Source organism: Rutilus rutilus (genome assembly GCF_951802725.1).
Source record: "Rutilus rutilus genome assembly, chromosome: 12".
NCBI lineage: Eukaryota > Metazoa > Chordata > Actinopteri > Cypriniformes > Leuciscidae > Rutilus > Rutilus rutilus.
Genome location: NC_140217.1, coordinates 21,171,988 through 21,198,983, shown reverse-complemented (window position 1 = coordinate 21,198,983; position 26,996 = coordinate 21,171,988). Strand labels below are relative to the sequence as shown.

General features: G+C 42.4%; 2 protein-coding genes across 2 annotated transcripts in view; both read right to left on the bottom strand.

The window, feature by feature from the left end:
* stx8 (syntaxin 8) overlaps nucleotides 1-26,996 on the bottom strand; it is a 614,579-nt gene that overhangs the window by 211,548 nt on the left and 376,035 nt on the right. The window lies entirely within an intron of this gene.
* mchr1a (melanin-concentrating hormone receptor 1a) lies at nucleotides 25,663-26,652 on the bottom strand (the record flags this gene model as incomplete). Its single annotated transcript, XM_084426925.1, has 1 exon — nucleotides 25,663-26,652. One exon carries the CDS (start codon nucleotides 26,650-26,652, stop codon nucleotides 25,663-25,665), a length of 990 nt encoding a protein of 329 aa, XP_084283051.1.

The following is a 26,996-nucleotide window of genomic DNA, read 5'->3' as shown; positions in this document are numbered from 1 at the left end:
GAAAGGTCCCACATGGGGACTGATGGAGGTCTGGGAGGATTCAGCCTCTTAGCTCCTCTAAGGAAGCGGATGACCAGATCGTTCCTCCCAAGTGACTGGCCAAGCGTCGGTCTAGTAGACACTGCTATGGCCGCCACGTAAACCTTGAGTGTGGATTGGGGTTCTGCCCTTATCCAGCAGCTCTTGTAGGAAGGAGAGAACCTCCGTCACCCCACAGTCTGGGGGTGATATGCCACGAGCTGTGCACCAACTAGAGAACACAGACCATTTCGAGGAATAGAGCCGTCTAGTAGACGGGGCCCTAGCCTGCGTGATCGTGTTTAACACTCCCACCGGGAGGTCAGCGGGTACCCGTTGATGGCCCATGCATGTAGGGACCAAAGCTCTGGGCGAGGATGCCAGATCAAGCCCTTGGCCTGAGACAGGAGGTCCCTCCTCACTGGTATCGGCCATGGGGCAGTGCTTGTCAGCTGCATCAGAACTGGGAACCAAGCCTGGTTCTTCCAGAACGGAGCCACAAGTAGCACTGAGCATCCGTTTTCCCTGATTCGCTCTAGCACCTGAGGCAGGAGCGTGACGGAGGGAAAGGCATAGAGCGGGCAGCGGGGCCAGACATGGGCCAGCGCATCCCTGCTCTTGGAGAAAAACTCCGGACAGTGAGCGTTTTCTTAGAACGCAAACAGGTCTACCTTCGCTCTGCCGAATGTCTCCCACAGCAGTTGGACTGTCTGCGGATGTAAAGACCATTCTCCTGCCGGAACATTGTTCCTGGACAGTCTGTCCGGTCCCACATTCAGATGGCCTGGCACGTGCGCCGCTCTCAGCGAGTGCAGACTGTGCTGAGCCCAGACCAGGAGGCGCTCCGCCAGCCAGTAAAGGCTTCGGGACCTGATGCCTCCTTGCCGATTTATATAGGCCACCACCGACATGTTGTCCGAACGGACCAGGACGTGGTGTCCTTTTATTTGGGGACAAAAGCACCTCAGCGCATTGTCGACTGCCATCATTTCCAGACAGTTTATGTGTAGAAGCTTCTCCCGTTCCGACCACTGGCCGAAGAATGGTCTTCCCTCGAGCAGCGCTCCCCATCCCGAGGTGGAGGCGTCCGTAGACACCACCTTCACACTCGAGAAAGTCCCCAGGCTTACACCTGACAGGTACCAGTCGGTCGCTCTCCAAGGTTTCAGAGCTGAAACGCATTTCTGATCGACCTTGAGGCGAAAAAGACCGAAGGTCCACGCTCGACGCGGTACTCGCGCTTTTAACCAGAACTGCAGTGGACGTATGCGAAGCAGCCCCAACTGGAGTACTGATGATGCTGAGGCCATGAGACCCAGCATTTTCTGAAACTTTTTTAGTGGGACTCAAAAAGCTCTGGGCGAGGATGCCAGATCGAGCCCTTGGCCTGAGACAGGAGGTCCCTCCTCACAGCCGCAGCGCCGCAGTGGAAGGATTTCGTCATGCGCTGAATATTCAGTCTGCGCTGTGGCGATTAGTTGTGCTGTCATAGACAGCGAGTCCAGTTCTGTGCCCAGAAAAGATATTCTCTGACTGGGAGACAGTGAACTCTTCGCCCAATTGACTTTGAGACCTAGATTCTCGAGATGTTCGAGCAATATGGTCCTGTGTTCTATGAGCTCTGTGTGTGATCGAGCTAGAATCAGCCAATCGTCCAAGTAGTTCAAAACTCGCATGCCCCGAAGTTTCATCGCCTGTGACATGACGCTATTTGTATTTGGAAATACGCGTCCTTCAGATCTATTGACATAAACCAGTCCCCTTGGCGAATTTGCGCGAGGATTTTCCTGGTTGTGAGCATTCTGAACCGGCGTTTCAAAAGCACTTTGTTCAGCTGTCTTAGATCTAGAATGAGTCTGAGACCCCCGTCTTTTTTCGGTACCAGAAAATATCTGCTGTATAGACCCCCTTCACTCTGAGCTTGAGATAAAGGCTCTATGGCGCCTTTGCTCAACAGTTTCGCTATTTCGGCTTGAAGTAGATGTGCTACTTCCTTTTCTACCGTAGTCTCGACTCGCGCCGCGTAACGGCGGGGATGTCGAGCGAACTGTAGCGAATAGCCTCTTTTTATAATGTTCAGCACCCATTCTGATACCCCGGGAAGCTTTGCCCATGCGCTTGCATGAATAGCTAGAGGTTGAATGAGATCTGGGCTCTGGCCGCAACATAGTGGCGACCGGAGAGCTTCGGTGTGCTGTAACATAAACGCTGTGTTTGCAGCGTTCGAGGCAGGGGGGCGCGCTGATCACAGCGGGCAGCCTGCCCGCGCTCGGCTCTCTTAAGCCCCGTGGGGCTTGTCATGTCTGTGAGTGAATGTGGGTGCGGGACAGCGTTTTGGTGGAAGTCTGGCCACAGTGGGACTTGAACACCGTTGTTTTCCTAGGCGGGCTAGGAAGACTTTGAGGCCTCGGGCTTTATCTCAATCTTAGGCCGGGGCCCACACGGCGGGGGGCGGTGGCCAGCAGAGCGAGAGCGTGGTCTCGGGTCCCGGGCCTGTCGTCGCTGAGAAGGCGGGAGCGTTTAGGCAGGAAGTGTTTCATGGCCTGTGACGTTTTCTGCCCCTCCGCGAATCTATCCGCGAAATTCTTGACGGATGATCCAAAGAGGCCGGCAGAAGAGACGGGGGCGTCGAGGAACGCGGCGCGCTCTGACTCCGACATCTCAGAGAGCATCAGCCATAAATGTCTCTCAGCTACGGTGAGAGAGGCCATGTTCCACCCTATGGCTTGTGCAGCGGACTTAGTGGCACGAAGAGCTAGGTCCGTGGCGCTTCTTAAGTCCGGCACGCTGATAGCTCCCGGTCCTTCCTCATCCAGTTTACGGAGAAGGTCGGCCTGGAAAATCTGCAAAATGGCCATAGAGTGCAGCGCGGATGCAGCCTGTCCAGCGGCGGTGTAAGCGCGAGTGTGCATGGCTGACGTCGTGCGGCAGGCCTTAGATGGTAGCGCTATTTTGGCACGCCGTCCAGCAGAGGGCGGGGAAAGATGGGCCGCTACAGCTTCTTCCACAGGATGAAGAGAATGGTAATCTCTGTCTTTAGCACCGTCCACCGCGGAGAATGCTGCTGAGACTGAGGTGTGCACTCTGGCTGAAAAGGGGGCTTTCCAAGACTTCGCGACTTCATGAAGCTCAGGAAGAAAGGGCGCGGGTCTCGAGGACGGCGAAGCGCGGTCCTTTTGCAGGAAACATCCGTCCAGCCGGTTGTGCGCAGGCTCCTCGGGCGTCGACCACTCAAGGCCGAGGCTCGCTACGGCCTGTGCGAGCAGACGCATCAGCTCTGCTTCAATGCTTTTTCCAGACGGCTCGCGAGCAGAGGGGGCGAGATCCACAGAGCTCGACCAATCCTCACTGACCGACGCCAGGATAGAGCAGCTGTCATTCTCCATAAACGCGGCTTCTTCGTCGTCATCTATAACGGAATCGGCGGCAGACGGCGGCCGCTGTCCATCAGTGAGAGACCCCAGCGAAGCAGGCGGCGAAGCTGGCGGGCGAACCGGCGAGCTTTTGCGGGTTGGAGGAGGTTCCGGGACCCGCTGAGCACGGCGCTTTTTACGGCGCGGCAACACAGCGGGCGGAAGTGCAGTCTCGGTGAAAGATGCCAGGCGAGTCCTCAGAGTCACCATGGGCATTAGCTCGCAGTGAGGGCAGCCGCCGTCAGCGAGCGCGAGAGCTGCGTGATCTTCACCCAGGCAGGAAACGCAGATGACATGGCGGTCCCTGTCGTTGAGTGGGGCTCGGCACGAGCCACAGAAGGTTCGAGACATCTTGAAAAAGACGCTTGCTCTTTTGTGAGGGTGTGAGTCGCAACGGCGAACACACACACTAGCAGAGAAAAAGGATATAGTACGCCGGATAGCGTAGCAGAAACGGCGACTGAAGGCGGCGAGTTGTTGGCCAGCGGCTTCAGGTGCAAAGGCTCGTCCCGCAGAAGGCTTTCTCAGACGGCGCGGCTTCTTCCTCTCAGGATCCAGCGATGCGTGCGCTTCGCCGAAGAGATGAAAAATCAGATTATATCAGCCTATCGAGCTGTATTTATAGGCCTAAGCCACGCCTGTTTCGGCGGGCCTCTCTCGATAGGCTGCTGCAGTTGCCGCAGAGCAGCCAATAGGCGCGCGAGCCGCCTTGCCTATGTCTGTATGCTGCCGCAACGCGTTTTACATTACTTCAAAATTAAGGATAATTTTTGGCTTCAATATCTCACGGAAAAGAGATTTTCCCCTAGCGTAAGATACTTACGCAGTACGAGAGACCTCTCGTAAGAGAACTTGCAGCGTGTGAAAGGCAAGATGGATTAATTGAAGTATCAGGAGAAAACGTCATGCTGTCAGTGAGGAAGCTGAAGCTTGGGCGTCATTGGACCTTCCAACAGGACAATAATCCCAAGCATACCTCAAATTCCACCAAGGCTTGGTTGCAGAAGAAGTCCTGAAAGATTCTACAGTGGCCATCACAGTCACCTGAATTGTACCTCATAAAAAAAAAAAACAATTGTGGGATTTGAAGGTGGCGGTTGCGGTTGCAGCACGCAAACCCAAGAATATTACTGAACTGGAGGCCATTGCTCATGAGGAATGGGCTAAGATTCCTCAGAAGCTGGTGCCTGGTTTAACGGAAATGGTTTAACCCCAATTTTATGAAGTGACACGAGTGCTATGTTTTTGCAAAATATATATATATATAAAAAAATGAATTATTATTAAAATAATAATAATTTACCACTTTATTTACTAAATAGTAATCTCTAACGTGCATTCACGAGAGCACCACGCCCACGATGCAAACGTGTTGTGTTGACGTTGTTGCATGAACGTTGTAAAATAATATTTCGTAAATAAAGTGGTAAATTATTTTGTTGTTTTTTAGCAAACAAAGCACTGGTGTCCCTCCTCTATAAAATATAGGTTAAACCACTGGAGTCACATGGATTACTTTAATGATGTCTTTACTACCTTTCTGGGGCTTGAAAGTGGTAGTAGACAAAAATCTCTCAGACTTCATTAAAAAGATCTTCATTTGTGTTCCGAAGATAAACGAATGTCTTACGGGTTTGGATGTGTGAACTAACCTTTTAAAGCATGTTATCTTTAGTATCATCTCTCTTTTAGTATACTCAGAAACATCATTAAGGGGATAAGTCTAATAGGATGGGACTTACTGTAGGCTTCTTTAAATCTTTCTTTCTAGAACAACACAAGGTAAACAGTAGAGATAAATCAGAGAGAATGATGGTTACATAAAGGTTTAGGATAAACAGTATTCTCTTAATGTTTCATTTATATCCCACATACTTAGTTAATAGCTTGTGCAGCTCTATTGTTGGGATTAAGAGACAGAGCACAAGGAATTCAGGTTTCAATTTTGTTATATTAATATTCAACAATATTATTGATCTGACTGTACTGACACTATTTGATGAAAACTGAACTGAGCTGGACGATATCATCTCTGTTTTCTGCAGAGCTGCTTTATAGCCAAATTTAATAATTGATGATATTTAAAACGGAACTGAATCCACATTGAACTGATTTCAGCTTAGACACCTTCTTTTTTTTTTTTTTCTTTTTTTTTTTTAGCTGCTTTACAGCAGATTTAACTGTTTGCATCACTGAATAATTTTCCTGTTATCTCTGTAAAGCTGCTTTTAAACAATCTGTGTTGTATAAAGCGCTATAAAAATAAAGGTGGCGTAACTTGACTTCTGTTATATTTTATGTAGCATATTGGTCAGGGATAAATATATATAATATAAATTATAAATGTATATTAAATATATATATATATATATATATATATATATATATATATATATATATATATATATACACTCACCTAAAGGATTATTAGGAACACCTGTTCAATTTCTCATTAATGCAATTATCTAATCAACCAATCACATGGCAGTTGCTTCAATGCATTTAGGGGTGTGGTCCTGGTCAAGACAATCTCCTGAACTCCAAACTGAATGTCAGAATGGGAAAGAAAGGTGATTTAAGCAATTTTGAGCGTGGCATGGTTGTTGGTGCCAGACGGGCCGGTCTGAGTATTTCACAATCTGCTCAGTTACTGGGATTTTCACGCACAACCATTTCTAGGGTTTACAAAGAATGGTGTGAAAAGGGAAAAACATCCAGTATCCGGCTTTCCTGTGGGCAAAAATACCTTGTTGATGCTAGAGGTCAGAGGAGAATGGGCCGACTGATTCAAGCTGATAGAAGAGCAACTTTGACTGAAATAACCACTCGTTATAACCGAGGTATGCAGCAAAGCATTTGTGAAGCCACAACACGCACAACCTTGAGGCGGATGGGCTACAACAGCAGAAGACCCCACCGGGTACCACTCATCTCCACTACAAATAGGAAAAAGAGGCTACAATTTGCACGAGCTCACCAAAATTGGACAGTTGAAGACTGGAAAAATGTTGCCTGGTCTGATGAGTCTCGATTTCTGTTGAGACATTCAGATGGTAGAGTCAGAATTTGGTGTAAACAGAATGAGAACATGGATCCATCATGCCTTGTTACCACTGTGCAGGCTGGTGGTTGTGGTGTAATGGTGTGGGGGATGTTTTCTTGGCACACTTTAGGCCCCTTAGTGCCAATTGGGCATCGTTTAAATGCCACGGCCTACCTGAGCATTGTTTCTGACCATGTCCATCCCTTTATGACCACCATGTACCCATCCTCTGATGGCTACTTCCAGCAGGATAATGCACCATGTCACAAAGCTCGAATCATTTCAAATTGGTTTCTTGAACATGACAATGAGTTCACTGTACTAAAATGGCCCCCACAGTCACCAGATCTCAACCCAATAGAGCATCTTTGGGATGTGGTGGAACGGGAGTTTCGTGCCCTGGATGTGCATCCCACAAATCTCCATCAACTGCAAGATGCTATCCTGTCAATATGGGCCAACATTTCTAAAGAATGCTTTCAGCACCTTGTTGAATCAATGCCACGTAGAATTAAGGCAGTTCTGAAGGCGAAAGGGGGTCAAACACAGTATTAGTATGGTGTTCCTAATAATCCTTTAGGTGAGTGTATATATATATATATAAAACATCTTAACCAAATGCCTTTATTGTTTAGGCAATTAATATTTGAAAAACTCTTGTCTTGTGCTGCGACCAACAAGCAGAGAAAAAATAAAGAGCAGACCCTCATGACTGTATGTTAAGGTCAATAAGTCTAGAAATTTAAGATAATTTAACCTTTTTATGACAAGGCAATGCTTGTTGAGGTTGTAAAATGTCATTGTAGCAACAATGACAGTGCTCAACAATAGCATACACCTTTGGTCTGACCTTTGGTTAGTCACCATTTTATTCACATTTTAGCTTTTCTGTAGTACACATATTCACAGTTGATCTGGTCTCTCAATTAATAAGTTAAGTTGTCACTGCCTGAAATTAACTACACATTTAAATGCAAATTTACTATGATGCGCCGTTTGTAAAGTGGCTCACGCTGAAAATAACAGCAACATTTTGTCACATTTAGCTTCAAAAAATGTTTAAAAAACTGGTATGAATTTTTGACGGTCACTTCTTTAGCACATTTACAACCATATTTGTCAACTTAGAGATATTTTAAATAGTTAAATCTAAATATTAAATGTTACACCTAAATGTTAAATATTAAATCTAAATGCTAAATCTAAATGTTAAATCTAAATCTAAATGTTAAATCTAAATCTAAATGTTAAATCTAAATATTAAATCTAAATCTAAATGTTAAATCTAAATGCTAAATCTAAATCTAAATGTTAAATCTAAATGCTAAATCTAAATCTAAATGTTAAATCTAAATCTGAATGTTAAATCTAAATGTTATATCTAAATCTAAATGTTGAATCTAAATGTTAAATCTAAATCTAAATCTAAATGTTGAATCTAAATGTTTCAGGTGAAACTAAATATTTAACTAATATGTTAATTCAAAATGCCGGTAACCGGATTTCGATTCAACATTTAGATTTAGATTTAGATTTAACATTTAGATTCAACATTTAGATTTAGATTTAGATTTAACATTTAGATTTAGATTTAGATTTAACATTTAGATTTAACATTTAGATTTAGATTTAACATTTAGATTTAGATTTAATATTTAGATTTAACATTTAGATTTAGATTTAGATTTAGATTTAACATTTAGATTTAGATTTAGCATTTAACATTTAGGTGTAACATTTAATATTTAGATTTAACTTGACAAATATTGTTGTAAATGTGCCAAAAAGTGACCGTCAAAAATGTATACCAGTTTTTTAAACATTGTTTGAAGCTAAATGTGACAAAATGTTGCTGTTATTTTCAGCGTGAGCCGCTTTACAAACGGCGCCCCATAATTTACAGCAGAACACTAAGATACATTTCCCAAAAATATTTTACAAAATGTTAATGATGAAAAAAATTTAATTATTTTTTATGTATAAAAATATTATGTAACTACAAATAGAAGTGATTTTACCACAGCCTGCACATGAAGCTATCATGGCAACCAGAATCACACACTGACCTCTTTTTTTCCTTCTTTTTTTGCCCACACTAAATTTAGTAGTATTAAAAATACACAATAAACATGTTTATCAACATAATATTTGTTCAAAATAGACTTTTATTTGGCAAATATAGGACAGACATCTGTTGGGCATGATTCAATTGCAACACATTGACAGGCATGCACACAAAGACCTGGGTGATAGACATGTGACAGATAAGACAGACATCACAAATGTGAATTGCTGGGGGTACTATAGGACCAGAATTGGAACTGACTGCTCTACAAATTTTGTGCATGAATGCTAGTTGTAATTATGATCTGTTCCATTTGTCATCAGAAGTAGTTAATTCCTAGTTCCCAGGAGGAACTTTTAACTAGAACCCCCTCAAGTCGGAGTTGCGACTGGGAGACTCGGGGGAACAACCCTGACTTCAGAATCCAGTATGGCTTAGCACATGACGTAGTGAAACATTAGTAATATTTTGTATATTATTTGTTTATCTGTTTGTCTCAATATCAGTGATGCACTCAGAATACAACCTCTATTTGTGGACATGATACTTCAGCATTATCTGTGCAAAACGCAGCTTTTTAATGCGTTTATTCCTGTGAACTAGAACCTGGTCAACTCGGGTGTGACACCATTCCAAGCTCCGACATCCCTCTTCCGAGGTGAATGAAACACAGATTTACTAATGTTATTTAGGTGTGTTCACACCATGTCAGAATTACTGTAATCATGAAATTCCGACTAGTAAAAAGTATTTACTAGTACTTGTACTTGTACTCGTAGAACTTTAATTACAACTGAAACGTATTTATACTCAGAATTTTTTAAGAACTCCAACTTGTAATGTACTATGTGACCGTTGTACCCACCTGACCGCTGCAGATTCATTTTGGTGTTGATAGTAATGCCATTGAAACGCATAATTCCAAGGACATGAACTGCTCAGAGTAGAATGTTGTTATCTTGTAATTATGGTAATTACTACATGGTGTGAACGCAGCATTTTTTATTAGGCTATGATGTGGCTTAGATGATCATATTATTGTATAGTTTCACCATCATCTGTTTTTTTATTTGTTTTTTTTTTTATTAATATAATGTAACACTGCAACATGTAGTTCTGGTTTTGGTTTGGTTTCTTGTGTTTTTGTTGTAATTCTCCTGTTCTCATTTGTCTGTTCTGTGGGTTCTGCAAACAGCAAAAACTAACACTAGCCTAACTAATGTAAGTAAAAAGTTCTAAAGCTTACTGAACACAGGTAAACAGTCTAACTGTCAGGGTTATGTTATGTTTGTTTGTGTTTTATTTTTGTGCCGTTTGCCTGTGTGACCTAGATTCCTATGTGCCAGTTTGTTCCCTTGATTGTAAATCCTGTTCACCTGTTGCCCTTTAATTAGCTTTTTTGTTCTTCTGTGTATTTAAGGGTGCTTTCACACTGGGCTCGTTTGCTGCGGTCCGAGTCTGAGCGCGATTGTTCCCAGCGCCCCCCGCAGCATTGGTCTGTTGATTCTATTGAACCCTGGTGCATTTGCATGTCTCTCACGTCATCGCAAACATGCACAGTGCATGATAGAAAACAGAACACTGGTCAATATATTGTGTTTTTTTATTTTTATTAATTTGGTGCTATTATGCATATTATATTATGTGAGTGAACAACACAGGTTTACTGTGTGTGTGTGTCGTATAAGGTGGTTTTCTGCTGCTTGCAAACAGACTCTTTTGAGGAGACAGTGGATTTCCATTTTGTTGCCCTGAATCCACGCGCTATGCGCGAATACACTGCAGGCTCACTCTCGCTCGTATCCAAGGTAAATCATCAACACTATCATCCCTCACATGTGTTTTATTTAACTAAATACATCAAAATCAGCTAAAACGCATGTACAGGTTACTTACCTTCCTGAACAAGTCTGTGTTGCATTCACATTCATGCGATCCGCGGCACGGTTCAAGTGAAACCTAACTCAGACCACCTCCTCAGACCACCCCAGTGTGCACCCGAGTCCGCATGACAGCGTTCACAATAGCGATTTCTCATGCGAACCGTGCCCCATTCCGAACTAAACTGCCAGTGTGAAAGCACCCTTAGTCTTTGTTCCCTGAGAGTTTCCTGTGGATATTTGGATATTTTGTTTGACTATCTTCGTCCTCGTGTGCTTCCCGTTAGCAGCACCCGTGACAGAACACTGAAGCAGTTTAATTATTTGCTGTGTTTTTGTTTCATTTTTCATCACCGTGGACCTCCCCGCTGTTCAGCTATTGTGCCTAGAGCAGAATGACCGCTCCTTGGAGTCACATACCATGGACTTTTTAGAGTTGGCAAGCCAGAATTACTATCCAGACCGCTCACTCTGCACGTTTTACATCACCAGCCTTAGCAAGCGGCCTAGACCACACCAGCCCCACTCCACATTCAGAGACCAGCCATCCACAACCGATGACCGGCACGATGGAGATACGAGAGCCCATCACAGACTGTGGACTTCAGCCTGCCACGTTGGACGTGCCCGAGCCTGATATAAGGACAGAGAATAACATTGTCCTGGAGCCTGAGTCACATGGAGCCGCCGAGGGAGTGTTAATGGAGCTCAAGGGCTGGGAAGAAAGACCCGGAAGAAATGTTCTCTGCAAGATATTAAGTGGAACTATTGGATGTGTTTGAGGAGGGAAAGTACCTGTTTCCCCACTGCTTCCGCCCAGCCCTGAATCTCCTGTTTCCCTGCTCTGAGAGCCTCAAGTCACCAGCTCCACCCAGTAAAGGGGATCCCCTGACTCCCCCTCCAGCCTCTGAACCCATCACTCCACCACGGCCTGTCGACCTGTTGGCTCTACCTTTGCTCCTCCCTCCCACGTCCCACCATTTCCACCGTGGTCAGACGTCATCCTGCCTGTACCCTGCCTGTAGGCTTCATCCTGGCTAGTCTCGACCAATATCTGGCTCCTCTTGGCTCCCCCTTAGCTCCTCCCACCCTGAATCTCCTGTTTCCCTGCTCTGAAAGCCTCAAGTCACCAGCTCCACCCAGTAAAGAGGATCCCCTGACTCCACCTCCAGCCTCTGAACCCATCACTCCACCACGGCCTGTCGACCTGTTGGCTCTACCTTGGCTCCTCCCTCCCTCGGCTGCACCAGAAACCATCATCCTTACGACTTAACTAGGCTCTGTCGTCCCACCATTTCCACCATGGTCAGACATTTGCCTGCCTGTACCCTGCCTGTAGGCTTCATCCTGGCTAGTCTCTGGACCAACATCTGGCTCCTCTTGGCTCCCCCTTAGCTCCTCCCACCTTGAATCTCCTGTTTCCCTGCTCTGAGAGCCTCAAGTCACCAGCTCCACCCAGTAAAGAGGATCCCCTGACTCCACCTCCAGCCTCTGAACCTATCACTCCACTGCGGCCTGTCAACCTGTTGGCTCTACCTTGGCTCCTCCCTCCCACGTCCCACCATTTCCACCGTGGTCAGATGTCATCCTGCCTGTAGGGGAGAGTGGGGTGATTTGTGCCGGGGGGGGGGGAGTAGTTCCACCCCTTGTTTCTGGAAAACCATAGAAGAAATTGGTCATGTGACCACATAATTTTGAAAAGCAATCACTTTTACTCATCCTCCAAAGAAGAGAGACACATGGCATGAGAGTTAAGCACATTTTAGTGCAATAAACTGTTTTTTCCCTTTCAAAGTAAAATTTCTATGATTAAGGTTTTTTGATTGTAGTGTCTGAACAATTATAGACAAGTTTGAAAACATTTCACACATGTTTTAGTGCTTTAGTAGGCTACACAATGAGTCTATACAGTTAGCATGATGTTAGCTCTTAACTGTTAACGGTTAAGTTGTGCCAGATCCAGACCACCTAGACCTACATACTCACAGGGGATAATCTTGAGAAGTGAGGAGATGGGCATGCCTCATCATTGTTTGACTTAGGCCTGCCTGCTATTTGTTTAATTTAGCTAACACTGATTTCAGTTTTGAGTTTACACTATGTTATTAAAGAGAAGTTTTATCCCGTTTTTAAGTGGCCTATGTCACAATAGGATGTTTAGAAATTAGCCTAGTCACTTTATTCTTATATGTTACATAGCTGACAGACAGCGCTATGTCAACAGGCATCTATTGCCAAAGCCTTTTTGCCTGAAATGATTCACAAATATCATATATTGTGTTGCTATGGTGCTCTAAATGGTTGCTAGGGCATAGCTTGATAGCTTCACAATGATCCTGAGAGACTGATTGGTCGTCTGAGTAAAATGAGCCCACCCCCTTGTCTCTATGACACTGTGATCCAGAGTTATGTTCAATACAAAATCCCTATGCAATTGACCATAGTAGGAAAAACGCATGCTATGGTATTCCAGGGTGACAATATCTAAATAAACCTTAAATGAGTAATTTTGTATTGAATTTATCTTGCTTTCATATAGCATTACGGTTCATAACATTAAAATGTTCTGTTTTACTTCAGAAATCACTGGCACAATTTACCCCAATGTATTCCCCCAAAGGCACAACTTCCCCCGCATCAGGGGCAAGTTGTGCCATGAGACCACTTTTTTCCCAAAAGCTATATTTCTGAAACAATTTATTTCAGATCCAAAGTTATTGTTCTCAGGGATGCAACACATCCTGAAATATATGTACATCCTTAAGTTGAAGGCATTACTGCCATGGCCTCACTTTAAAGTCACTTTGAGTAAAAACTGCCACAACTCACCCCACTTTCCCCTACCCTGCCTGTAGGCTTCATCCTGGCTAGTCTCTGGACCAATATCTGGCTCCTCTTGGCTCCCCCTTAGCTCCTCCCACCCTGAATCTCCTGTTTCCCTGCTCTGAAAGCCTCAAGTCACCAGCTCCACCCAGTAAAGAGGATCCCCTGACTCCACCTCCAGCCTCTGAACCCATCACTCCACCACGGCCTGTCAACCTGTTGGCTCTACCTTGGCTCCTCCCTCCCTCGGCTGCACCAGAAACCATCATCCTTACGACTCAACCAGGCTCTGTCGTCCCACCATTTCCACCGTGGTCAGACGTTGTCCTGCCTGTACCCTGCCTGTAGGCTTCATCCTGGCTAGTCTCTGGACCAACATCTGGCTCCTCTTGGCTCCCCCTTAGCTCCTCCCACCCTGAATCTCCTGTTTCCCTGCTCTGAGAGCCTCAAGTCACCAGCTCCACCCAGTAAAGAGGATCCCCTGACTCCACCTCCAGCCTCTGAACCTATCACTCTACTGCGGCCTGTCAACCTGTTGGCTCTACAATTTCCACCGTGGTCAGACGTCGTCCTGCCTGTACCCTTGCCTGTAGGCTTCATCCTGGCTAGTCTCTGGACCAACATCTGGCTCCTCTTGGCTCCCCCTTAGCTCCTCCCACCCTCACTCCCCCATGGACTGTTCTGTTTTTTATTTACTGTTTTTGTCCTTATTCTCTTCCAAGTCTTCCTCCAGAGCCCCCAACCTCCCTCCTTAGTTGGACCTTGTAAGATCCACAGGACATTTGCCTACAGGCCTGCTCCTGCTCCTCCTCCTCATCAAACTCAGAAGTGACAGTCTAATATATGTTTTGAAAAGCCTTGATGAAATTAGATGCATTGTCTGTCACTGTTGCAACAAATTTGTTAAGGAGTCCATATGATGAGTGAATTTGTTCTAATTCTGCTGCAATAATATCAATAACAGTGAGTCTGCCTCTCAATCTCTTACATGCTATATAGCAGCTTTGTTACGATTCAAAGTGTCTCTGTTCATCCAGTTAAGTGTTACACTCATATAGCTTTTGTTGTTTGCTGTCCAGATGTCAGCAGTAGTGGAAACAAAGTCTACATCTTCCAATGCAGCCTTTAAATTAGCTTCCATCTTTGCATATTCTCTCTCCAGATAGGCAGCAGACATCTTTCTATGTGGTAGCCTTACATTGTTGTGAGTGGGTATTTTCTCTATAATGCAGTGAAAAGAGGGTGAGTCCACAGTGGGAATAGGTAGCATATCCTCCACAATATATCCAGCGACGAGTTTGTTCAGACCTTCTCCACTTACGGTTGGTGTTGGACTCAAGAAATCGGGTCGGGAAATTTAGCTGGAGAAGGACATCCACTGGCACTCGATACTTTCTGGAGAAGTTTTACCGTGCTGTGCTGCCCTTTTCAGGTGTTTTAACAAATTGGATGTGGAGTTCTTGCAGTTGAAAAGGTTTTCTTCCCCCCACATAATTGACAGTGCACAATAAAGTTCTTACCTTTGACAGAAATAAAAATCGAAATAATGATTGTATTTCCAACTACAGAATGCATACTTTTTCTCTTCATGCTGAGTTTGTTTTCGTTGGTAGCTCCCTGTCACGGTTCATGAATTCGCCGTCTCTCTCGTCTGTGTTTGTGTGTGTGTGGGTGGAGCCGCTGATCACTGGGCTGATCAGCACCCCAATCATGATTGATCAGCACGCCAGCTGCAGATGATCAGCGCTGCCTATTTAGTCTCTCTGTTTTCACCTTGTCATTTGTCAGATCGTTGTTTGGATGTTCCTGTCTGTTCCCGCCTGACCAGTTACTGTTGCTGCCTGTTCGTTTGTCCTGCACGTCCGCCTTCACTTCATCAGTATCTCTCGGATTATTGCCGCCGTCAACTTCCGGATCTTTGCCGTCTTCTTCACTCATCTCACGGGATCTTCACGTCTGGACTAGGCTGTACCATGGCGTCCCTGTGTCACTAAGTGTTTGCTTCCCTGGACATTGTCTCATCCCATCATCATCATCTCTGTTCTTGTATTTGCCAATAAACTCACTTTTACTTGCAATTGAATCCATCTTATCATTTCATCACACTCCCGCCTTGCAGGCACTTACCAGTCAGAGTAGGTCTCAGGTAGGCATCTAAACAAGCTATTTCTCTTTTTACAATCTAGATGATAAAACACTGCATTCTGTCAGCAACGATATAACAAAGCTGTAACGTATAGTGACTTGGACTTGGAACTGCTTTCTTGTGGATCAAACAGTAGAGCCAGTGATCGAAGCGGGGCGGTACTCACCGGTACACAGTACCGGCACTTCTACATTTTACTCTTAAGCGTACCTGCACTTTTTCTTGCGTACCGCTACTTCTCGCATGTAGCCGATACTCTACCACTGACAGAAAAAGTGTCCGAGTCACGCCCGTTTCACATACTCCGTTTACAGTGCGTATTTTTTCCGCAGCCATGTTGACAGGTTAGAGATTTCACACTGCACGCGGATGCGGCCCGGCAATGCGTTCCAGGTGTGGTGCGTAGCCTATACAGCAGTGCAGCGATTGTTTCCACACCGAGTCTATTTTTTTTTAAAGTGAATTAAAGTGACACGAACCAAATCCCATGGTTCGTGGTCAAAATGAACACAGATTGTCATGAAAATATAATTATCTCAGCATAAATGCATGTAATTAAATAAAATGTAGAAATCTCACCATAAATGTATTTCTGGACTTGCAGACTTTTCTTTCACACACACACACACACACACACGCACACACACACGACTTGTTTAAATACATTTATGTTGTTAATAAATAACAATAAATTGTTGTTGTACCAGCAAAATCTCCAAGTTTGGTTTTTCACTGTAGAAATCTCAAATGTCATGATTTGCCAGTGCAAGAGAGTACCGGCACCTTTTTTTCCCACTTCAAGCACTGAGTAGAGCGTTGGCGCTTGCAACGTCAAGGTCATGGGTTCAATTCTCAGGGAAATAGTGATGGCCGGTTCGTGAACGAATCGTTCTTTTGAACCGGTTCTTTTTAGTGAACTGGTCGAACCAGTACACTAAATCGGACTGAATCGTTCGAAACAGTTCGCGTCTTGCGTCAGCGCTGATCCACAAGTTAAGTTACTCACTTTCGGACATGCCTGAGTCCTGACAGTCCCTTCGACTCAAAATAAACCAATATCCCGGAGTAGGCATATATGTTACTCCAGTAAATCCAACAGTTCACTGAACTGAGACATGTTGTGCTGAGAGAAGTGATGAGCACGAGCAGCTGATACTGAGCATGCGCGCACTACCGAGCGTACAGGTACAGCGGTTCTCGGATCACCAGTACAGAACTGTGAACTGTTTCTTTCGGACGCGTTCGATACGGAGAACCGATGAGCTGATGAGCTGAGCATGCGTGCAATTTTTTCAGAGGGACGAAATGCATGTTTCTTAAGTATTTTATTGAACATCAATAAGTGTAACAAAATAAAACATGTTAGAAACATGTTTATCACATAGGCTACTGCCTTTTCACTGTATTATTTTAAAGATTGGAAACAATGAATGGATTATAAAACTAAACATTTATTATTATACTAAAACATTATTTTCAGGAACAGATAATTTAATTTCTAAGTAAGGTGATATACGTTTTTGACGTAGCCTAAACTCTTTCCAAGGTTTTAAAGGGTGCAAATGTTTATAATGTGTTAATCAAAACATAACGTATTAAACATACTGGAGACATGCATCGAGTTTTTAGTTTTGTCGACTGATTTAGCCTAGTAAGGTTTCAGTAGTTTTCAGCTCACACACAGGCATGCTACGGTTCTCGAGTCAAGAACTGGTTGTTGCAGCAGTTCTCGGATCACCAGCACAGAACCGAGAACTGTTTCTTTCGGACACGTTCGATACGGAGAACCGATGAGCTGAGCTGGAGAGACTGCGCATGCGTGATCGCACCGTCTCTGAACCGAACTTTCTTTTGGCCAACTGATGCTGTGTTTATATACTGTCTATGTGCTGTGCTGTTACATGAGCACGGGTGAACCAATGACTTGAATGAGGGGCCGAATTCGGCGAAATGTAAGTTTATTTAATTGCAAATAAAATAAAAATGATGAGGACCAGTTTATTCACTTTAAGACATGTAAAACATCCGCGTTTGCGCATTGCCTTAGGCCTACTACAGGGTTCATTTTCAAAACGTAAATGTAAGAAACCTATCCAAGATGATTATGACGATGAGTACATTATTTAACTGAAGTTATGATTACAAATGCCTTTATTTGAATGTATATTTATACGCCGAGATGATAGAATTGACGTCATTACGTGATGACGTAAAAGAACTGGTGAACCGGTTTTTTGAACCGGTTCATTGAAACGAACTGTCCGAAAGAACCGGTTCGCGGAAAAGAACCGGACTTCCCATCACTACAGGGAAAGCAAGAACTGATAATAATGTAAAATGTGTACCTTGAAATACAATGTAAGTCGCTTTGGATAAAACTATACTCTAATTACTATTTTGGAAATTATAACACATTAAATAACTCAAATTACATTAACGCTTTACTGCCCTACACTGGTCTCCCTTCAGTTCATTGTTCAGTGTCATTAATGTAGTGTTTGCATCTGAGAGTTTTCTGTGGATATTAGGATTAAAGACTATTTTGTTTGAATCTCCCAAATGCTCGAGTCCAAGTCAGGTCAGAGTAAAAATGCATCTGAGCCTTGTCCGTGACAAACCTTACAAAAAATACTTCAAGGACATTTTATTAAGTATACTTAAGTAAAGGTCAAGTATATTTATTCTCCTCTCTGTGGCAGATTGCTGAATGTGACTCACCTCCTTCAAATCAACTCATCTGCCTGCAGCATTTAAACCCTGGTTCTAGCTATTCATCTCCAGATAGTTCAGTCTGCTTATGTGGTCCTACACTAAAGGCGGGCATACACTGTGCGATGTCTGTGCGATTTCAGCAAGGTACCTACTCACACTGAACGAGTAGATGGCATGCGATGTAAATCCAAAGCTCAGGATTTATGTGCTCACACACGGTCCGAACGTCGAGCTGCGACTTCACTGCTCACACTATAGTCTACAGTGAAATATGCACGAATCAGCGCGATAAACCCTCGTACCAGGTTGCGCCTATAGACGATATCATGTATCCAGAGATATTGTCAAAACAAGCATCAGCTATCAATATCAAGATGATTTAGCATTTCCAATTTATGTATTAAATTATTATTAGTATTATTGTATTATTATTATTATTATTATTATTATTATTAGGGAAGGCTACTTTTATTATTAAATTGATAGGCTATTATAATTGCCACGCAATAATTTCATAGCGCATCACCGCATAACCAACACGCTTTGAGGATAATAAAATATTACATAGAAGCTTACTCCTCCTGGGTAGAAGTGGGTAATGGTTAATCCATTTTGCAACAGGAACTGGAGGTAAGCAACAGTAATTTAGTTTGAACTACAGACCTTAAAGATCTCCCTTTTTTTTTTGCTGCTGCAGAAGAAACTTCTGTTTTCGCGCAGGCGCAGTGAGGGAAAAAACACTGAGTTTAGGGCAATCGGTTCGTAGCTCTGCTTCAATTGTGCGATATAGTCACGAGGAGCGACCAAAATTTCTAACATGCCAGAAATTCATCCGACCATCCGATTGCCGGTCAGGAAAGGTTTATCGCCTCTCCTTTCCCCCTGTACACTGCACGACAAACGACGCACGACAAAGCTGAAAATCGGCCCGACCCGAAAAAGAGTCGCACAAGACAGAATTAGGCTTAAAATCGGACGAAAATCGCACAGTGTATGCCCGCCTTAAGGCCTCTCAGTAGCCTATCTTTAGACCAGTTCAAGTTTGTGAACTAAAAAAGAGAAAATCTCAACAACAAAAGAAAATATTGCCTAGGGCCGACCTGGCAATCTTCTATGATGTCTTCACCGTCCATCACTGTGTGTGTGTATTTTGATGTGTGGAGTGGCAGTTCATTTTTGCAGTCGATAAGGTTGTGGCAGAAATAACAATACGGTTCACAGTCACTTAAGTATTCAAGGAAAATATGTTACTTTACTTGACAGTTACACCACATGACATTTTCAAAGTCATTAAATTTAAACCTTTCTTGAAAATGGTATCAATGTGTTTCAAAACCATTTGAAACATGAATACACAAAGTACAATTCTAAGAACGCTGTGCATTCTGAACTTGGCATGTTTTAATCTTTAAAAAAAAAAAAAAAAATCTTTCCTTTATCATGGACATTTCCTGTTATGGGTAAACTCTTAGTATAGAGTGCACCTGTTTGAGTTTATGGAGTGGAGTGTAATTATATGAATGAATGCATTTGCTTTCATGATAAAAGGCCACTCAGAAGTGATAATGAGTTTTACAGGATTGATTTCAATGAGTAATTGACATTTTAAAATTGCCATAGTGCCTTCCTCATTTTAGCAAGTTAAAAGCTACAAATGATCATAATGCAAAAAATGGTTATACCTTGTCTGATTAACCTGCTGTATGCCAGCAAATGTACAAACTTGTGAAGTGTCTGTTCATCTATGGGCTTCAACAGTTAATATTAGTTTGAAGACATCGGGCATATGAAGAGGCAATGTGTGGAAAATAGATGCCTCTGTTACTACGAGACTGTATGTTGCTATGACAAAATATTAAGTATTCATATCTTGCACATTAAGCCTCTTTGAGTTACTTTTATGGCTCAAGGATTTTTCGATGCACTGCTTTTACTACATGAGCAACCTCATATACTGGTTGTACAAAACCTGAAGAGTGCTTTACAAAACCTTGAGCTCAAACATGAATTGGGGCTCAGGTCAGGAAGCAGACAGACTGGCTAAACTGACCGACTGCCAGCTGTCTCACATCACCATGGTCAGATAAACCCCATCACATAGAGACTCTTTCACCTAGATATCATCATGAGACTGTGTCTGTTCCCCAAATTAGGACATACAAAAAACTTCCAAACCCCTCTAGGGTAAAAATTTAATTGATGTTCAACAAATAAAAAACAGATATAATACAAATGAGCAAATGATAAAGCTTGGGTTGCTAGATATTCGATCCCTTACTTCAAAAGCACTTATTGTTAATGATATGATTACCGATTATAACCTAGATGTGCTGTGTTTGACAGAAACCTGGCTAAAACCAAACGATTACATTACTTTAAATGAGTCCACCCCGCAAGATTACTGTTATAAACATGAACCTCGTCTGAAAGGCAAAGGGGGAGGTGTTGCTGTAATTTATAGTAATATTTTCAGAATTACTAAGAAGTCTAGTTTCAAATATAATTCTTTTGAAGTGTTGGTGCTTAATGTAACAATATATAGTGTAAATGATAAATCACGTTTGAGATTTGTACTGGCTACTGTATACAGGCCACCAGGTCATGTAGATAACGAAAAAGATGCATTGGGATTGGCATTTAAAGACATTTAACTCTATTGGAGTTAGACAACATGTGTCAGGACCTACTCATTGTCGTAAACATACTCTAGATCTAATATTATCACATGGAATAAATGTTGATGCCGTTGGAATTCTGCAGCAGAGCGATGACATCTCAGATCATTATCTAGTCTCATGTAAACTTCATTTAGCTAAGGCTGCAAAGCCGACTCCGTGTTACAAATATGTTAGACCAGGGGTGCCCAACCCTGCTCCTGCCGATCGACTGTCCTGCACAGTTTATCTCCAACCCTAATCAAACACACCTGTAGCAACCAATTAACGTCTTCAGGATCGCTTGAAAATTAAAGGCAGGTGTGTTTCATTAGGGTTGGAGATGAACTGTGCAGGACAGTCGATCGGCAGGAGCAGGGTTGGGCACCCCTGTGTTAGACCTATCACTTCTGCCACTAAAGATTGCTTTGTTAATAATCTTCCCTATCAGTTTCTTCATCTCAGCATCCCAGATAGCTTAGAAGAACTCGATATTGCGACAGAAACTTTTAACTCTCTTTTCCAGCACTTTAGACACAGTTGCTCCGTTGCGCTTAAAGAAGATTAAAGAAAATAATCCAACGCCGTGGTACAACGGGCACACTCAGGCCCTTAAGAGAGCAGCCAGAAAAATGTAGCGCAACTGGAAGAAAACAAAACTAGAGGTATTTCGCATTTCATGGAAGGAGAGCTCGATTGCATTCAGAGAGGCCTTAAAAGCTGCTAGATCTGCTTATTTTTCAACCCTATTAGAAGAAAATAAACAAAACCTTAGGCATTTATTTGAAACAGTGGGTAAACTAACGAAAAATAAAGCTTCAAGCCCAGAAGTTTCCAAGCAGCACAGCAGTAATCTTCACTTATAAGATTGATAATATCAGGGAGAAAATTATAACTATGCAACCGTCCTACTACAGTATCGCATCAGGGAGTGCATTGTAGCTAAGGGAAAATTTGATTCATTCATTGCTATAGAAGAGGAAGAATTTGCTAAACTCATTAAATCATCTAAATTGACAAACATGTATGTTAAACCCTATACTGACTAAGCTACTGAAAGAGATGCTTCCAGAGGTCATAGATCCTCTTCTTAATATCATTAATTCATCTTTGTCATTAGGATACGTACCAAAAACTTTTAAGCTGGCTATGATTAAACCGCTTGTTAAAAAAACACAACTTGATCCTACAGAATTAGTCAATTACATGCCGATCTCGAATCTACCTTTTCTGTCAAAGATACTAGAAAAGGCAGTAACTATGTTCCTTTTTAGAAAGAAATGATATCTGCGAGGATTTTCAATCAGGATTTAGACCGTACCATAGTACTGAGACAGCTCTCATTAGTCACAAATGATTTGCTTTTATCATCCGATCGTGGTTGTATCTCTGTATTAGTGTTACTTGATCTTAGTGCTGCATTTGACACTATCGACCACAACATTCTTTTAAATAGACTTGAAAATTATGTTGGCATTAGTGGAATTGCATTAGCATGGTTTAAATCATACTTATCTGACCATTATAAGTTTGTAGCAGTAAATGAAGAGATGTCATATCGATCACAAGTTCAGTATGGAGTGCCACAAGGCTCAGTATTAGGACCGTTGCTGTTCACTCTGTACATGCTACCCTTGGGAGATATCATTAGGGAGCATGGCATTAGTTTTCACTGTTTTGCTGATGATACGCAGCTCTATATTTCTTCACACCCTGACGAAACTTACCAATTCACAAAATTAACGGAATGCATAGCTGATATAAAAAACTGGATGACTAGTAATTTCCTACTACTTAATTCTGAAAAAACAGAGATTTAAATTATTGGACAAAAAATGTCCTCACGTAATAATCTAGAATACTGTCTAACACTTGATGGCTGCTCTGTTAAGTCTTCGTCGTCGGTTAGGAACCTGGGTGTGCTCTTTGATACCAATCTTTCATTTGAAAGTCATGTGTCTAGCATCTGTAAAACCGCATTCTTTCATCTTAAAAATATATCTAATTACGTCATATGCTCTCAATGAAAAATGCAGAACAATTAGTCCATGCCTTCATGACATCAAGGCTAGATTATTGTAATGCTATTATGGGTGGTTGCACTGCATGCTTAATAAACAAACTACAGCTGGTCCAAAATGCAGCGAGTTCTTACCAGAACCAGGAAGTATGACCATATTAGCCCGGTTCTGTCAACACTGCATTGGCTCCCTATTAAACATCTTATAAATTTTTAAATATTGCTGATCACTTACAAAGCACTAAATGGTTTAGCTCCGCAGTACTTGAGCGAGCTCTTAATGCATTATAGTCCTTCACGTCTATTGCGATCTCAAAATTCCGTCCAATTGATAATACCTAGAATATCAAAATCGACCGATGGCGGTAGATCCTTTTCCTATTTAGCACCAAAACTTTGGAACAATCTTCCCAACACTGTCCGGGAAGCAGACACACTCTGTCAGTTCAAATCTAGACTAAAAACACATCTCTTTGACCTAGCATTCACATAACACATTATAGACTTTTATAATTCAATGTTAGGCTGCATAGATTAGGTCAGCCGGAACCGGGAACACTCCCCATAAATCCTGATGTACTCGTTACATCATAAGAAGGATGGCGTCTACGCTAATATTAGTCTCTCTGTTTATCCGAGGTTTACCGCAGTCCGCCGGATCCAGGCCATATCCAGATCCTATGAAGGACTGCGCCTGGACATGATGACAACGCAGTCCTGAAGTGTCAACCTCATCAGCCCTGTGAAGGCCTCATCGACACGACCAATCTGACTTCTGACCTGTAATGCTGCCTGGATCATAATCATACACTGTTCATTCGTTGGCCAGAGGAGAACTGGCCCCGACTGAGCCTGGTTTCTCCCAAGGTTTTTTTTCTCCATTCTGTCACCTGATGGAGTTTTGGTTCCTTGTCATTGTTTGCCTTGGCTTTTTGGCTTGCTTAGTTGGGGACATTTAATATTCAACAATATTACTGATCTGCCTTACTTAGGGTGGACGATGATGCAATTTTCTTCTAGAAACAAACTTTGTTGTATTATTTTCATGTTATCACTGTGAAGCTGCTTTGATACAATCTGTATTTTAAAAAGCGCTATATAAATAAAGGTGACTGACTTGACTCAAGACGACTGATGCGAGTAATTTCTGTGCCATTAGAGACACAAAAGAAAAGGACACAACTGTCCATGGACCTCTCAAGCAGCATTGTGTCCAAATACATTCACCAATTACTTTCTCAATAGGAATTTTAAAAAAGAACCACAACAACCAGCTTCAAGATGAATAACAACATCGCAAAATTTAGTTGAAAAGACATATACTAATGGATTTTTTTTAGTAACAGAAATAAAAAAAATTCTTATGAGTTTTATAATGAATTGCATGCCATTAAGCAACACAAGTCATTCAGCTTTTATTAATATGATATTCTATATCAATCTAGCTTACTGCAGTGCACAACAGTGTCTCATACCAGCCACTGAGCGAATACACAGAGTAACGTTATAACATAACTTTCAACACTCTCAAATGTATTTTTAGTATGATTGGTAAAACAGAGCTGCGTTACCCCACAAATATAATTTGTCAAATAAAGTAACCTTTATGAGCAGTAATTCAGCACTTGTGACTGTTTAATTACAATAAAATAAAATAATGGGAATTTAAGTGATCAAACGTAACTATTCAGTGATCAAAGTTCAAGTTCGGGAAGGAGGCGAACATTAAAGCTACACAGTGTAATTTTTTAAGTTGATTCTTAGCAAAAAACACTTTGTTCTTTCAAAATGATATGTGCTCATTAATGTGTAATTACTTCTACCAACTAATCAAGTATTCTCGTAAGAATCTGCCATTTAGAATACATACGAGCGAGTCGCTTGAATGGTGGCAGCCATGTTGCACCTCCATCTTGAAAATACATTAGCCAAAGAGGGACATACCTGGAAATTCAAGCTTCGCCTTTGGCGTTTTGACACTCAGTGGCACCGTGACAAATACGAGGGGGAGATTACTCGCGACTGCCGGCAGATTTGAAATAATACGGCCACCGTAGGAGTTAAAAAGCCCTCGGAATGGGAGGGGCTAGAAAGTAATGTTCAGTAAACAATTTCACCGTAATTTCATATTAATACAACTTTAATATATTAGCTCACCTATGAACATGATTTCTGCCTGAGTCTCGTCGGATGGATTTATCTTAAGAGTTTATTGGTAGGGTAGTACTGGAATTTAATAATTAAACTTTTTTTAATGTTTCATAAACATAACCCTTCACTGGTGACTTTTAAGCATACTTGTATCATGGCTTCACAACACATGGTAAGTATAAGTAAAGTAACTTTTGAATATGCACTAAAGGGATCTACCAAAGCAATACAATAAAATATCAACCAATAACTTACTGCTGATCTGTTTCCTGTTCTATAGGTAAAACAATAAATAAAATAAAACGATAAAGTTTCACTCATAATTTAGGCATGATGTATAAATACATAATGCAGACACGCACAGTGCACCGAGATAGCATGTTGATCTATTATTCTATCATGTTGTTTTTATTTACATCATATTTTCTTTAACTTTAATCAACATTTTATGTATAGTAATGAAACACCATAATATTGTTTTGAAGACAAGCAGTGGCTGTGTTTTGTGTTCTGCCTGTGATGGACATTGTTATTTGTCAGCACGTAGTTGCACAGCTGCTCAAAGATTCTTCACTTCACTCAGACTGTTCAACCAGACTGTCAGTCATTCTATTGTGCTCTGCATACCCTTGCTTTTCATAAGCCTACATATATTCATGTTCCATTTAGCCAAGAAAACAATTAAATCCTCACACTCAAGCCGTTAATCTTCTGTAATTAGGAAAGACATTATTATATTACTCTGAAGTGTCAGCAGGAATATGTCTTTGGCAGTCTGCAGCCAGACGGAGGGACACAGCGGCCTCTGTGGTGCTCGGGTTGACCCGAAAGTGGTTGTGCTCAGGCTGGATAGCAACTACAAACTGCCGCTTAAAGGTCTTACTCAGAATAATATAGAGAAAAGGGTTAATGCAGCTGTTAGCGTAACCCATGCTAATGGCAACGTGATAGACATAATAAAACGAGGCACTGGGTTTCTGTATTCCCAGATGGACAAGTTGAAGGATGTAGTACGGAGCCCAACAGATGAAAAAGGCCAAACAGATGGCCACAGCCATCCGAGTCACACTTTTGGTGCGCACTCGTTGGTACCTCGGGGGAAGAGGAGCCACTGTGGTGGACATATGCTTTAAGATTTTAAAGAACACCACACAGATAATCGTGAGCGGAAGGGCGAACGCCAGCACAAACTGATAGATGGTGAACCAGCAGATACTGGTGGATGGATTCGGTAGAAGGAGAGCACATCCCACCTGGCCGCTTTGGAGAGGCATCAAGCCAGTGTACATTAAGACAGGGGTGATGGAGATGAGAGAGAGCGCCCACACAATCCCCACCACAGTGCCGGCTACACAGGTTGTCCGGACATGGTTAAAGCGGAAAGGGTGGACGGTTGCCACGTAACGGTCCAAGGTCATAACGGTAAGGATGTAGGTGCTCACTGTCTGGCTGTTAGAATCTAAAGCAGAGATGACTTTGCACATAATGGCTCCGAAACACCAAGATCCGTTGCCCAGGAGCTGATGGATGAGAAAGGGCATGCCGAGGAGGAAAAGCAAATCCACAATAGAGAGATTGAATATGAAAATGTCTGGTACTGTTTGTTCAGCCTGGCATTTGGTCTTTTTAATGATGGTGTAGATTACAATAGAATTTCCAGCGATGCCCAAAATACATATGGTTCCAAAAATACTGGGCAAGATGGCATTTCCATACTGGTCTCCCATTGTCACTAATCACAAAACAGAAGCAATAAGAAGAGAAAGACAAAATTAAAAAGTTGACGTCCCGTGGTGTACAGCATTTATTAAGCAGCATTTTGCTAATCTTTTAGATTGTGCTGTTTTTACGATGCTAAACTTAAAAGAAATGGTGCCACAGTGCCTAAAATATACACTTTCTCTTATATACGTTCACAGAAATAATAAATATTGAAGTTTATTAAAAAACAAAACTTATATGAACATGTTATGCACCTGTTAAAAATTCCTCATATAATAATAAGAATAATAAGCTGTTGCCGTCTTCTGTAAACAATGTTATATTAGCTAACAAGATCATAAACAGTTCT